This window comes from Cololabis saira, chromosome 17, assembly GCF_033807715.1.
Source record: "Cololabis saira isolate AMF1-May2022 chromosome 17, fColSai1.1, whole genome shotgun sequence".
Classification (NCBI taxonomy): Eukaryota; Metazoa; Chordata; class Actinopteri; order Beloniformes; family Belonidae; genus Cololabis; species Cololabis saira.
This window is the reverse complement of record NC_084603.1, coordinates 25020927-25034500: the sequence shown is the minus strand read 5'-3', so window position 1 is coordinate 25034500 and position 13574 is coordinate 25020927. Positions and strand designations below refer to the sequence as shown.

Here is a 13574-nt window from a genome sequence, read left to right as displayed (position 1 = left end):
AAACTAATGAAGTTGCCCTAAAGATACATGAGGGAACCCTTACCTTCAAATTTTCTTGCCCAAGATTTTGCTGTAATCCCTGCAATCAAGCAATTTCTGTAACGTTGATGGAAACTGCAGCACCTGTAGACAGGTATTTTGGTCCAGCTGTCTCAGATTTTAAAGGGGTTCTTCTCCAGACCACATGTTTAAGCTCTTCCCACAGATGTTCAATAGGATTTAGGTCAGAGCATAAAAGGACACTTCAGAATAGTCATTCATGGAGGACCCATGACCTGGGCAGCGTATTCGCTTCAGAACGCCTTGATTGTCTTGAGATTTTATTGTATTTCATTGTTTATTTATTGTATAGGATCCCAGAACAGAGTCTCCTCCATTTTATTTTAATACTTAATTTTGCATCCGTGTACCTAGCTGTGATGTGACGAACCAAAAAGCTCTATTTTTGTCTCATGTGACCAGGAACAGGAGATGGTCTTCCAGATTGTATCTTTAACATACTTAGAATGATCTTTCTGATCTCCTCAGACAAAACTCTCCTTTGCTTTTTCCAGTCCACGTTCAGTGTGGTGAACACCATGACACCAAACAGCAGAGTGATGACTTTCCACCCTTTAAATAGTCAGACTGACTGCAGGATTGAAGGAAATTGTAATATTTACAGCACACTCTTCAGTTTATTATGTCACTATGGTCAAATTATGTTCAATATTTTCTAAAGGTACAAACAAAAAAAAGATATCAGACAAGTTTGACATTCATACTGAACTTCCTACTTTATCTAGTCTTTTACCAATGCATTGCCTTTTCTTTGCAAAGAACAGTCATGTGGGGTTCTGTGTCCTGTCCAAGATCACTTGGACATGCTGACTGTGGAGGCCAAAACCACTGACCTTCTGGCTGGCAGATAACTCTACCTCCTAAGCCACAGCTGGCTTAGGAAGCCTTTACTGGGCAAATAACTGTATTTATAAACTTTAGTAATTATACATAAAATGAAGAAAAAAATCTGTTTCAAAATATTTTTCAATACTTTCTTTGTACCATATTGCATTAATGAAGCAGCTTAGAAAAAGGGACATTGTTGGTAGTTCTTCCACCTAATTTGATCCAGATGAAAGTAACCCAGAGTCTAAAATTCATCATTGCCCTCTTCTTTAATTTCAGCCAAATAAATCACCTTTAAACAGTTGGCTTTTAAATAAAGAGAAGAATATTAAAGAGAGGGTGAGAATAATGTTCATGGCTGTTAAGCAACAACTATTCGCTAATTTCCACTACCTACTTAAAATATTTCAGATTTATACACCACCTCGGATGAATGGCAACACACATGCTTCATGTACTCTTTAGTTTATGTAGAAAAAAAAATCCTAAATACATACACAACTGAGGACATATTTGACTCCAGATGTTCGAGTGACTGCGTCTGCAGAATTTGCTGTATTCCAGGTTTGTCAGACCTGCAGCTATCCATTTGTAAAACGCACATGTGACTCAATAAATCTGAACGGGTCAGCTGTTCATACACTCACACCTCAGACAAGACAAGAGAACACATCAGTCGCCTCAACGAACACACAGTTTTTGTGAGCACATATCTGCCTAAATCAGAATCAGAATCAGAATCAGCTTTATTGGCCAAGTTTGAACATGCCAGACAGGGAATTTGACTCTGGTTATCTTGCTCACTGTACACAGATTTAAACCATTCAAATGCTCTGTCTGCTCCAAATAATGGATATGGGAATTTATGTGCCTGTTTCTTTTCATAACATGTTTGTGTAATGTACTACCTTCTTCTACTACCAACATGACCCCCACACTTCAACAGCCATAGGCTATACAGAATTGTCAATCATATTATTAGCATTTAGTATGTGGCTTCAGAAACAGCTTGACTTTCACAAATGAACTTCCAATTCCCCCAAATTCCAACACCTCAATACAAATTGAACACACAAATATAGTAGCCTATTTCAAATTAAATTCTTACTGATATTAAAGCATGGAAAAGCCGTTGGTGTAGCTTTAATACAGCAGCAGACAACTTTTGTTTCTCTTTTTTCTCTCAGTAGAAATAACCTTTATTTAACCAGGAGAAAAGTCTTGTTGAGATTAAAAATCTCTTTTACAAGAGAGTCCTGGCCAAGACAGGCAGCAGCACAAACACAAAGTTGCACAAACCAACAATAACAAAACAGCTAAAAACAAATGAAAATACAAATCACAAACAAAATCAGCAGTCAAACATCTACAGCCAGTTGTACTTGCTTCCAAGTCTTTCAGAAGAACCTTAAAATCATCAAGTGACACCAGATTATTCAATTTTAAGATTTTCTGCAGCTCATTCCAAGCAGAGGGGGCAGCAGAGCTGAGAGCCCTGCTACCTTGTCCAGAGAGGACCCTTAGTTGGTACAGTCAATAAAAATAAGATTCTGACTCCCAGTGCTTTTTTGATAGAGATACCTGCTCAAATAGGATGGAAGCAGGCCCAGAATGGCCTTATAAACAAAGACATGCCGATGATAAAGTCTCGGGGTGGCCGGAGCAGACCATTCGACCTGGACATACAAAGAACAGTGGCGAGTGAAGGCTGATTTATGGTTCCGCGTTACATCAACGCAGCATCTACGGCGTAGGGTACGCGAAAAACAGGCCTTATTTCTAAAATGAAAACCCAAAAAGGTAGAAATACCCACAAGCTAAGTGTTTAAGTTGAATAAATGACACTGAGTATGCTTAGTTGAATAAATGCCAACATCACTTTCTTTCTTCATATAACTGCTAAAAGACAGTAAATGGATCAAAGTGCTCGAGAGCTGATAATCGCGGCCGAGCGTCCGCCCACTCCTGACACTTCTCTGTTTGCTTTACAAACCTCCTCTCTGACTTCTGGCTGTAGAAATAATGAGTGACAGTGGAGAGGGGGACGAGGAATTCCAGTTCTTAAGAACGGTGAGTGTTTTTTTTCTTCCTTTGGTTGTTTTTAAATAGAAAATAATATATAAGTGTGAAATGGGCTTAAATGACGTGCTTCGCTGTGGCGACCTCTGCTTAGATGCACCAGGCCGACATTGGCTGGTTTAGTTATCAGTTAAGCAAATCCAGGTGTAAACTAACTGTTTGTTAACTTTATTTTAAGAAAAAAGCTAATGAAATGACATTTATTTTGATATAAATCTCCTCAAATGTGTATGTGTGTGAGAGAGTGTGTGGATATCGCTCAAGTGACAGAAAGTGGTTAAAATGCTCGGTTACATCTTTGTTGCATCCTTGTAGACTGACATATCTCAATTAAAACAAAAAAAAACCCAACAACAACTACACACTCTTTTTTTCCACAATGATCATATGAAGTAACATAGTACCTCCATTTTAGCATCTCTTCTAAAAAATATTGATTATTTATCTAAGGTCAACGTTGCATTTCCAAGTCTGCAAGTTGTAACTTGCCTATTTCTCTTTGTATATCTGTATAATAACATTTTTTCTCCAACTGTGTATAAATAAATAATGATTTTATTAAATAAAATATTGGTCTCCAGTTTTTGCAACTGGTTACTTTGATATCTTGATATTGTTTTTAGACTGTTTTTCTGGGTGTAAATAAAGACCCTAGATGATTTCTCACTTGTCTGCAAGAGGCTTTATCACTGTTCGCTTGATGTTAGTCGTTGCCTCACAGCTAGTAATCTTTGCCTCCTGATAAGGGCAAGTCAAATGGAGAGTGTCTTTTCTGGAAATGAGACAGGGGCCCATAATTAGCAAGAGTTGGACTGCAAAGGAAAGAGAGTTTATGACACTGATCCATGAAATGTCTGCCACTGAACACAACATTTCCCTTGGATAGTTGCTTGACTGTGGTGGGAAGCCTCGTGATGAATTTAAGGAGTAGATGCCAGAAAAAGCAAACTCATATCCGCAAAAACCAAATAAATAGCTTTTGTATTGATTGTGTTGATTAGATTTTTTTTCTGTCTTTCAAATAACATTTTCAAGGTTGGTCTGTGTTTGTTAAAAGGTCACCCATTTCAATTATAGAAAACAAGAAACACTAATATAGATACTGGCATCAGTTTCAGACTTTAAGAGAAACCTGATTCATCAGAGCAACCTTTCATTTCCAGTTGCTGCTGTTGTTTTTGTCTTCACATTTTGATTTATTTCACTTGTATAGTTATTTATTTATGGTTTTGTTAGCAGTATTTCAGTAGAGCTTCAGTAGCTAAGTCCACTTGCCGGCAGAATGCCCCTCACCGTTTAGGCCTTGGGTAGCTGCTGATATGGAGAGTGGACAGAAGGGGGAATCAGGCGTCAGATAGTGCACTATCTTCCCAATAAGGAAGCTTGCAATCTGGTTACAGAGAGGTGTTGGTATTCCTGCTCATCTGTTGTCCCGTTTTTTGTAGATCCATAAATAGAACAAGATGCTTAATTTGTTTGACATTGTCCATGTCATGTGGCATTTGAATTTTGATAAGATTAAATATGAAGTGACACATATCTGTTGAACATATGGGTTTCAATGGAAAACGATAATTTCATTTCAAATTTTATATAAGCATTTCAGTATGATGTCCTAATAAGACATGTCAGACCTACATTCCTTAGATTGTTTGATTGTTAGTTTACAATATATTTAAAAGAAAAATGAAAAATACTTCTGTAAAACGGTTTTATTGATGCAAAATTAACCTGACAGTGTTTTGGAGTTGAAATGTGTAGCCCTCATGCCTGGGAAAGCTTGTGTGTAGTTAATGTTCTCATCTCTGTAGGGAGATGAGGTAGTGTTGCAGAGTACCTTCACCTGCCAAGAGGAACATCTGAAGGTCTGTCTGGCTGCTGAAGGATTTGGAAGCAGACTCTGCAGGCTTGAGCCCACTTCGAACTGCAAGGTGACGCAACAGCAGTGCTCATCAGTGTCAGAGAAGTCCATTTGTTAATTACTGTGACACAGAAAGAGAGGACGGAAATGATGCAAACAGTTAACTGGAAAGTGTGTCTGTACTCCTGTCCAGAAAGGCAGTGCTGGAAAAGGGCATTTCATTAAAGGTTAATTTATGCAAATTGTAATTTTCCTTGTTGTGTTTGGATAACATGGTATTTTGAAGGACCCACATGTTAATTTCTCTACTATTTCCTATTCAGAATGTAAAGGAAAATAAAGTATTCATGCTTTTTACCTATAGATTCTGCACTTTCTGTTGTGTATAGAATGTTTTAATCTTAATCGGAATTATCCTGTCTTTTTTTACCATTTCTCATGCCCAGTTTTCAGTTTGTCGTGGTCCTCAGAACTAAATACACTGTTGGCCTATAAAGGGAGCAGACAGATATGTGACCATCTCATCTCATCTCGGATTTCATGTCTGGTTTTCTTTTTTCTACCAGAATGTTCCACCAGATTTGTCTGTATGTGGCTTTGTTCTGGCGCAGTGTCTCTCCGTCCGAGCCCTGCAGGAAATGCTGGCCCAGAGTGTGCAACCTGCTACAGAGGTGATAGTGTTTTGCTTTCTTTTCACTCCTGCTGATTTTAAATAATTGCATTTTTGTTATTTATGTTCTCATATTTCATCTGTATGGTATAATTTATTGAGATTTAAAATAAGATGTCCATTATACATTTTGTGAGCATTTCGAAGGAGAACCCAAATTATGTATGCCTGTTGGGTAGCTTAAATGGTACCAGCAGGGTTTCCAGCATGCTGCAAATGTGCCCAGATTCAGTTTTAGTGCTTCTTGAAAATGCATTGTGACTGTTGGAAGTACAGTGGCTTCATATTGACTCACAGCATTTTATAGAGATTGATATTAACACCCACAGGGAAATATCTTCAAAACAGGCAACACAATAATGTCATTTTCACCGTGTAAGTTTGCACTAGGGGTGCAATGATTAGTCGATTAGTCAACTCTCTCCTGAGAGTTGCACGTGTGCTACAGTACCAGGTAATCAATATGCAACACCACTGTGACTAGCAGCAAAGTTCATTAAAATATGTATTTTTGAATGAAGTTTTTATCTTTCTTATCTTTTATTTTTAATTAGCACATCATTTAACAAGCAAATGCAAAATTTAGAAGGGAGGCGATTAGAACAGAGGCTAAATTGGAGATGTTTTAGACACATAAAGAGGAGGGATAGTAAATACATTGATAAAGGAGTTCCCTTGCAGGGTAGAAGGGAGAAGACCAAAGACAAGACTTATGGGTTGTGTAACAGGAAGATGCAGAAGCCGGAGTAAACCAGGTTGTGTTGTGGTGACCAGCAAAGTGACCAGGAAAGGGCAAGGCAAGACACAAAGAAGAAGAAGAAAAGATTTAGCAACCTTTTGAGCAGACTTTGATTACTTTCTTTACCGTCGCTCCTACTGCTCCTCTCTTCTACAAGCACAGACATGAAGCTCCTGTATCTGTGATTTACTGTAATGACGGCTCCAAATTTAGCAGCTCCAAATTTGATCAAATAGATATGGAAACTGACTGCTTGGCCACAGTCTGTTCTGACTCATAGAATGATAAAGGAGCAACATGATAACTTACAAGGATGTGAGTGTCAACAACAGCAGAAAATAAAGGCATTCTGTTTCTACTGTAAATTACACCTAGTTAAAATATTAATATTGGTGATACCCCGCCCAAAATCTCAGACAACCACAGTTATAGTATTATAAAAGATATATTTTGGGATGAGTGCTTCAATTTGAATTTCTAGTGTAAATATGTTTTTTGTTATGACTGAAAGGTGGGAGCTGGAGGAAGCCATCGCACTCTGCTCTATGGCCAGGCAGTGCTGTTCCTGCACTCCTACAGCAGCATGGTGAGTTATTTTTTTGCACTCTGCCCGTTTTCCAGGTGAACCCGTCTATATATATATTTTATAAACTCTATAAACTTTTCAAAAAGATTTTTGTACGACGTTTACTCAAATATACATTATTTCTGTTAATTTAATTATCTCCCAGTATCTCAGCTGCTTGTCCTCATCTCAGTCTTCAACTGACAAGTTGGCTTTTGATGTTGGTCTGCGGGAGGATCATACAGGTATTTGGTGCAGGGTGTTTTTAGCATTCTATATTTTCAGTTTTTTTTTTTTTTCTTGTACCACATCAATTTTGGGTATATGATTAAAGTACATTTTCATATTTAGTGGTCCTCACTGTGAGTGATCTATTTTTGATTGACAGTCGTTTCTCATAAACATGATCTGTGTGTCTCAGGGGAGGCGTGTTGGTGGACTGTCCATCCAGCATCAAGACAGAGGTCAGAGGGCGAAAAGGTGCGAGTTGGAGATGACCTTATTCTCATCAGTGTCTCTGCAGAGCGATATTTGGTGAGTTAATAAAACAATGTTACCTGTTCTAAGATGATACATTTTTATGTCAGTATACCGATATCAAATGTTATGACTGAAAGTTGTAACTTTAGAACCTGTTTATGGAAAATTCTAGGAGATAACCGTTTAAAGTTGTTAACTTAAGTGCTTTCTCGTTTCAGATTTATTTATTCCTCATTTCCACAAATCTTTTTTTGCCAAATGAAATTTTAATTGGCTTAATTTTATTTGATTCCGTGAAGAAGTCTGTAATCTGTATTCTCTCAACCACTGGTGCATTCATTGTTTTGGATAATTGTTTATAATTACAGTTATTTTGGTAGAAAAATAAGTATTTGTATTTAGTTTTGATGGGCAAAATTTTTTCCCCTATTTTCTCTCTTCCCAGCACCTGTCTTATGGACCTGTATCAGACAATAAGAGTCTGAGCGACAGTCTAATCGTCAGTGCAGCCTTTCAGCAGACTCTGTGGAGTGTTGCTCCCATCTGCTCCGGGGGAGCAGTTGCTCAAGGCAAGTTTCTTTTCTTTTTGCTATTCAAGCATGTCAGTAAACAAACTATTCATTTCTGAAGTGATACAATACAACTGAGTGTGTTGTGCTCAAGAAATACAGGACTTGAGTAAGGACACCATTACCTTTTGCACACTTATTGTTGGATTGTACATTTTACTTTTTACATATATTTACACTCAAGTTATGAAAAAGGGAAGACATGTTATTTATTCATTTTTTAAGAATTTGTTAAAAACATCTGCTTTTAGAATGAGTCCAACTTTTATTTTGTTGCGGTTTTAGAATCCCTTTGGCACCAAGTTCAACTTCATGTTGTTTGGTGCAGTTTTATCTTGGTTTACCAGTCAATAAAAGTCAGAGAGTTGTTCCTCAGTAATTCAATGTTATTTTGATTCCTTGTTTCATCATTGTTGTGCTCCAAAGCGAACTAGGTCGTCTTTCCCAGTAAAATCACTAACTGGGATTTCAGTGCGCATTTCGATGTGCACTTATTGACAGCTAGGCATATCTGAATCAAAGACCTCTTCTCAACCAATTTAAAAACAGGGCCAACCAGAGGATTACAAAAATAAAATAAAAATGTAACAACAAAGAGTCTCCTGGAAGTTGTAATTTGGCATTTTTATACACACACGAGACATGATACTGCACAGTGTATCCCCTATAATTGCAGGTTATATAGGACAATATTTGCTGGGTGGTGAAGGTGTGTGTGCTGAAATTTACAATGCATCAGTGCGTTTTGGTTGCCTTTTTTTTTCCCTTTTCTATTTTCTTTTTCATAGTACATTACTACTGCAGGTGTTTGCCACTGAGGCTTTATAGGCACAGCGACTTGCCCTGCCAAGTGAATGGTAGAGAAACACTGTAACGTCTGCCTGCTGTGTTTGTTTTTCATTCTTTTAACTAATGAACAATGCTGGCTGGGTTTATCACAGCTTTGAACAGTCTCCCGGACCTTCTTGCTGAAGCATGATGGCTCGTAGTTGGTGAACAACAAAGGCTCGTGATATGGTCGTCCTTTTATGAGAGCGCCACTCAAGCTCTGTTCGGATGATCATTGGGTGCTTGCTCATCTCCTAAAGTTGGGCAATTCCTGCTTCTGATGTGATAAATATTTCTTGGATGAAGTAGACCCAAACCTTTCTTTGGTTTCATGATTGAGCCTGCTGTGGCCTTGGAAGTGCTCAGTTTTATTTATGTAGTCATACAATAGCTCTTGTGTATTCCTCTCTAAAGTTTTCTTGTGGAAGTGGATCTACAGAGTTCATTGAAGGGTTTTGTTTTTGTCCAGACATTTTGCATTGATTGGGGGACTTTAAAAAATAGAAATGATCTGCCCGTTTCTGGCCTATGGCCAGCTAGTTAAAAAAACCATCAAAAAATACTTTGAGTGATATTTAAAATAATTAATTTTCACTCAAAAAAGTGAAGGGATCTAATAACTGTCTGAATTACATCATATTTATATTGTATATTACAACACTATCCGTATGCATGTGATGTCCCTCTTTTCAAAAAAACTGATGTTGATGGGCTAAAATCTAACTAATGATTCCAAATAGTTGTCAGTGTAAGAGTTGTAGTGTATTTAAGTATTAAAACTTGAAGTAGCAGAAAGTGTTTTCATGCACAGCCTGTCTGGTGTCTTCTACTGTATGTGTATGTGTTTTTGTGCTCATTTTAGGATACCTGAAGGGGGGTGAAACTTTTCGGCTGCTCCACAGCCATAGTGATGCATGTCTGACTGTTCCATCTAGAGACCAGGAAGAGGAAGTTCAAAGGTCAGCTGAAAAGATTGGCCTCATGTCAGTTCAAGAAATGTCCTGTACTTCAGTGACCTTGTCTCCTTTTCCTAATCAAGGATAATGCATTATGAAATTGGATCAGTCTCCAGCCATGCCCGCTCTCTCTGGAGGCTGGAAATCCTGCGTGTTGTGTAAGTGCACATGAGATTTAGAGTTTTATTCTATACGCGTTTTGTTTCATGTGATACTAATTACCCTCCATGATCATGATCGCAGAGGGTAATTAGTGACATGTTGTACAAACTACTTCTTTCTACCTCCAAGAACATGGTGCACAATCTGGTTTTGGACATTTTTGGCCACAAAGGATGCAAAAAGTTGCTTGAGTCATACTTGAAAGTTCACCAACCCCCCATTTTTATGATAATGAGGAAACAGTTTGGGAAACTAAATGTTCTGGACTGCTCAATTTACTTTAAAGGAGAGCAAAAGCAAAATGTGACATGCTTTTGATTTTCCCTAGCTGGAGTGGCAGACATACATGCTGGGGTCAGCCGTTTAGATTGTGCCATGTGACTACCGGGAGGTACCTGGGTCTCACAGAAGAGAGAGGCTTACATCTGGTTGATCGGGAGAAAGCTGATGTCGACACAAGCTCCTTCTGTTTCAGATCATCAAAGGTTAGGAAAGAGATGAGAAAAGTGGACATTTTTAGAGCAGTCCAATGAGTGTAATTACCGTATTTTCCGCACTATAAGGCGCACCTAAAAGCCTTTAATTTTCTCAAAAACCAGCAGTGCGCCTTATATATGATCATTGCGGTAATTTGTGTTACCGTAGCCAGGGGGATTGTAGCTACTGTAGTTGGTGTTGCCAAAGTAATGGCGCTAAAAACGTCAGGAATCGTCACAGAAGTTCAAGACAAAAGCAGCGACGCTGACTCGCATAATGGCGACTTTGACGAGACGGAGCAAAGCTGGTTTTTATTTTGTTAATAAAGTTTGACATACGGTACTTTTCTTCTTGTTTTTTTTTTTTTTTGCATTTACTGTAGGATTTTTTAGCATTTCCTGTAGCGCAGCTCCATCAGGTAGATACGTAACTCAACCCCAGCCACTATAGTACGGTATTTTACCATATATTTAGTGCGCCTTATAGTGCGGAAAATACGATAGTTTATTAGCTGGGAGTTTATATGGATAGGAGAATTGAAGCTTATTAGTGTATTACATTGTCCAATTTAGGGTTAGAAAACACAATATTAAAGAAGCATTTTTACCAGTGAACTGAATACATTGTATGTGACTTTTGCATTAAGGAAAAGCTTGATTCTGTCACCAAGAGCAATGCTGATGGCATGGGAAACCCAGAGATTAAGTACGGAGACTCTGTTTGCTATGTTCAACATGTGTATTCTGGGCTCTGGGTGACCTACCAAGCTGCTGATACCAAGAGTCACATGGGAGGTGCTCAGAGAACGGTAAACCCTTAAAATTTTCATTATGCTTATTACGTCATGATTAACCCTCAAGTTTAAAGGTTAGGATTTAATTTTACTATTGTTTTATACAATTTGAACTAATTGTGTTTTCAGGCTATTTTGCACAGTGAGGGTCATATGGACGATGGACTAACGCTATCTCGTTCCCAAACGGAAGAATCTCACACTGCTAGATTGATTCGGAGCGCTATTCTCCTGTTCACTCGCTTTATAAGGTAAGATCTTTACTCATTTATGAATAGAGCATTGATGGACTGTATGGTATTACATTTGTTTCTGCTGTACACACCCCACAGAATGCTGTCTCAAAAATATCTTAAAAAAAATACCTTTTTATAATGCATTATCATATTATTTTGTTCATCTCGCAGCTGACTTATGTAGAAAGTGAGATTTAAGAAAAAAAAAAGAGATGTAAAAAGATTGACTATAAAAATAACTATATTCATGTTTTTCATAAGGAAACTGGGAGGTGTCAGCCAAGAAGGAAATCTTTCCTCCATCACACTGCCGATGAAGATAATAACATGCAGTCTCCAGGATCTCATCAACTATTTCCAGCCTCCACTGGAGGGACTAAGCCATGAAGCCAAACAGAAAAACATAACAAGGCTAAAGAAATGGCAGAAGATGTTTCAAGAAGAGGTAAAATGTGGTAACAAGCACATTCATCCTGTAGTTTCCAGTGTTAAAAGCATACTGAATAATAATAACTAATAAAACATACTGAGCATCCTTTTCTCCTCAGGGTGTGATAGATTTGGTCCTAGATTGTATAGACCATCTACACCAAAACAGTGATGCCTCCCATTTTGCTGACACTGCTCAGAGTGATTCAGATGAAAAGTGGGAGTTCATTCTCAGCTCTTTTTACGAGTTACTAGGTAACAATTACCACATTGTTACATTTGTAAGTGATTGAATGAGTTTGTTTGAATAGTGAATGCCAGTTTTGTTGTTCAGTAGCTACAAGATGGGAATTCAAAAGATTTTACCTGATCGGTTAGTGTGTTTTCTTTTTCCTCCTTCAGCTGCTCTCATCCGGGGAAACCAAGCGAACTGTGCACGATTCTCAGGTTCTGTAGACTGGCTGATTAGCAAGCTAGACCGGCTGGAGGCCTCATCTGGTTGGTTGGACTTTTGACAATTTCTTGCACATCCCAGTTCTGTAAAATACAGCACATAAAAAAAATAACTTTTTATATTGCAATACATTTTATAAACTTTTCCAGTCATTTTACCTGAGTGATTACACGGTACAATAGTTTTGGTGTAAAGACTTATTGTTTGGGTTCAGCAGTTGTCTTCAGGTCAATGTTAAACCTACGTTTCATATTTTGGAGTAAAAGGCGTTTCCATTTACAGGTGTCTTGGAGGTTCTACACTGTGTCCTATTGGAGAGTCCTGAGGCACTAAATGTCATCAAAGAAGGACATATTAAGTCCATCCTCTCATTTTTAGACAAGCATGGACGCAACAACAAGGTAGTGAGTGAAATAATTTGGTGGGGTTTTTTTTTCTTTTGCAAAAGAAATACTGCATGATTTATTAAAAAATCAAAGCAAAATGTGAAAATATGACATTTATTCACTGGATGCAGTATATAATTAGAAAATGGAAAGTATCAATAAAAAGATGCACAGTGTCTTGGGACAAAGGTGTCCTTACATCCATACTGTCCCATCTCCAATGAAAGTAATTGGAGACAAATATTGCAATATGAAGAGCTTTAGTAGCTATTTAAAATCTGTAAAAGACAGGTTATGTGATTATTTCCATTTTTTTTTAGCTAATTTTGGCTGCATGAAGTGCTGACAGGTTGTATTGCAGGTGCTGGAGGTGCTGTGCTCTTTGTGTGTCTGCCGTGGCGTGGCAGTGTGCTCCAATCAGAACATCATCTGTGACAGCCTGCTGCCAGACAGAGATTTGCTACTCCAAACACGTCTGGTAAATCATGTCAGCAGGTACTTCAGAATCTTTTTCTCAAAATAATTCTGGGATTTGTTTATTTATTTGGGTGTTTTATTTTTGAGTCATTCTTATCTCAGTTGTTCTGTTATTAACATCATTGTTATTATTTTAATCCAGTGCTTTAACATACTTTTTTTTTGCCTGTGAACTCATCTGATTTTATATAATTTTGTCTTTATAATGTAATTAATTATGAATAATTAAATTCGTCAAAGCAGAACTTTTAAAAATCTTCAGTAGTACTTGGCGATATTCCATCCTTTTCTTTTACAGTGGAGAACCACTGAATGGCTGCGTTTTTTTTATAGACTCTTTCTATGATTTTTCTACCGCTTAACAATCTTCTTTTCTCATTTTTTTTCCTTAATTAAATACTCATCTTTCATATTCAGTGGTGTCTCTTGATTTGGTTTCCCAGTTTTTTTTCGTCTGTATAGATCAGACCTACAAAGTTGATGTCAGAAGTCAATGTCTTTGTGCTCAGATGTCACAAGAAGTGA

The 13574-nt window shown here is 37.7% G+C and overlaps 1 protein-coding gene across 4 annotated transcripts in view; it reads left to right on the top strand.

Annotated features, from left to right (window-relative positions):
* The first annotated feature begins 2893 nt into the window (after positions 1-2893).
* The window catches only part of ryr2b (ryanodine receptor 2b (cardiac)), a 74127-nt gene continuing 63446 nt past the window's right edge, over positions 2894-13574 (top strand). For all 4 annotated transcript variants that reach the window (XM_061744553.1, XM_061744551.1, XM_061744550.1 and 1 more), the window contains exons 1-17: positions 2894-2958; positions 4779-4898; positions 5395-5499; positions 6749-6823; positions 6969-7047; positions 7224-7336; positions 7728-7851; positions 9542-9638; positions 9719-9793; positions 10126-10282; positions 10921-11082; positions 11197-11318; positions 11565-11748; positions 11852-11987; positions 12135-12230; positions 12469-12587; positions 12934-13067. In XM_061744553.1, coding sequence (XP_061600537.1) covers positions 2911-2958; positions 4779-4898; positions 5395-5499; positions 6749-6823; positions 6969-7047; positions 7224-7336; positions 7728-7851; positions 9542-9638; positions 9719-9793; positions 10126-10282; positions 10921-11082; positions 11197-11318; positions 11565-11748; positions 11852-11987; positions 12135-12230; positions 12469-12587; positions 12934-13067 — 1946 coding nt within the window. In that variant the 5' untranslated portion in view covers positions 2894-2910. The remainder of the gene's footprint in view (positions 2959-4778; positions 4899-5394; positions 5500-6748; positions 6824-6968; positions 7048-7223; positions 7337-7727; positions 7852-9541; positions 9639-9718; positions 9794-10125; positions 10283-10920; positions 11083-11196; positions 11319-11564; positions 11749-11851; positions 11988-12134; positions 12231-12468; positions 12588-12933; positions 13068-13574) is intronic.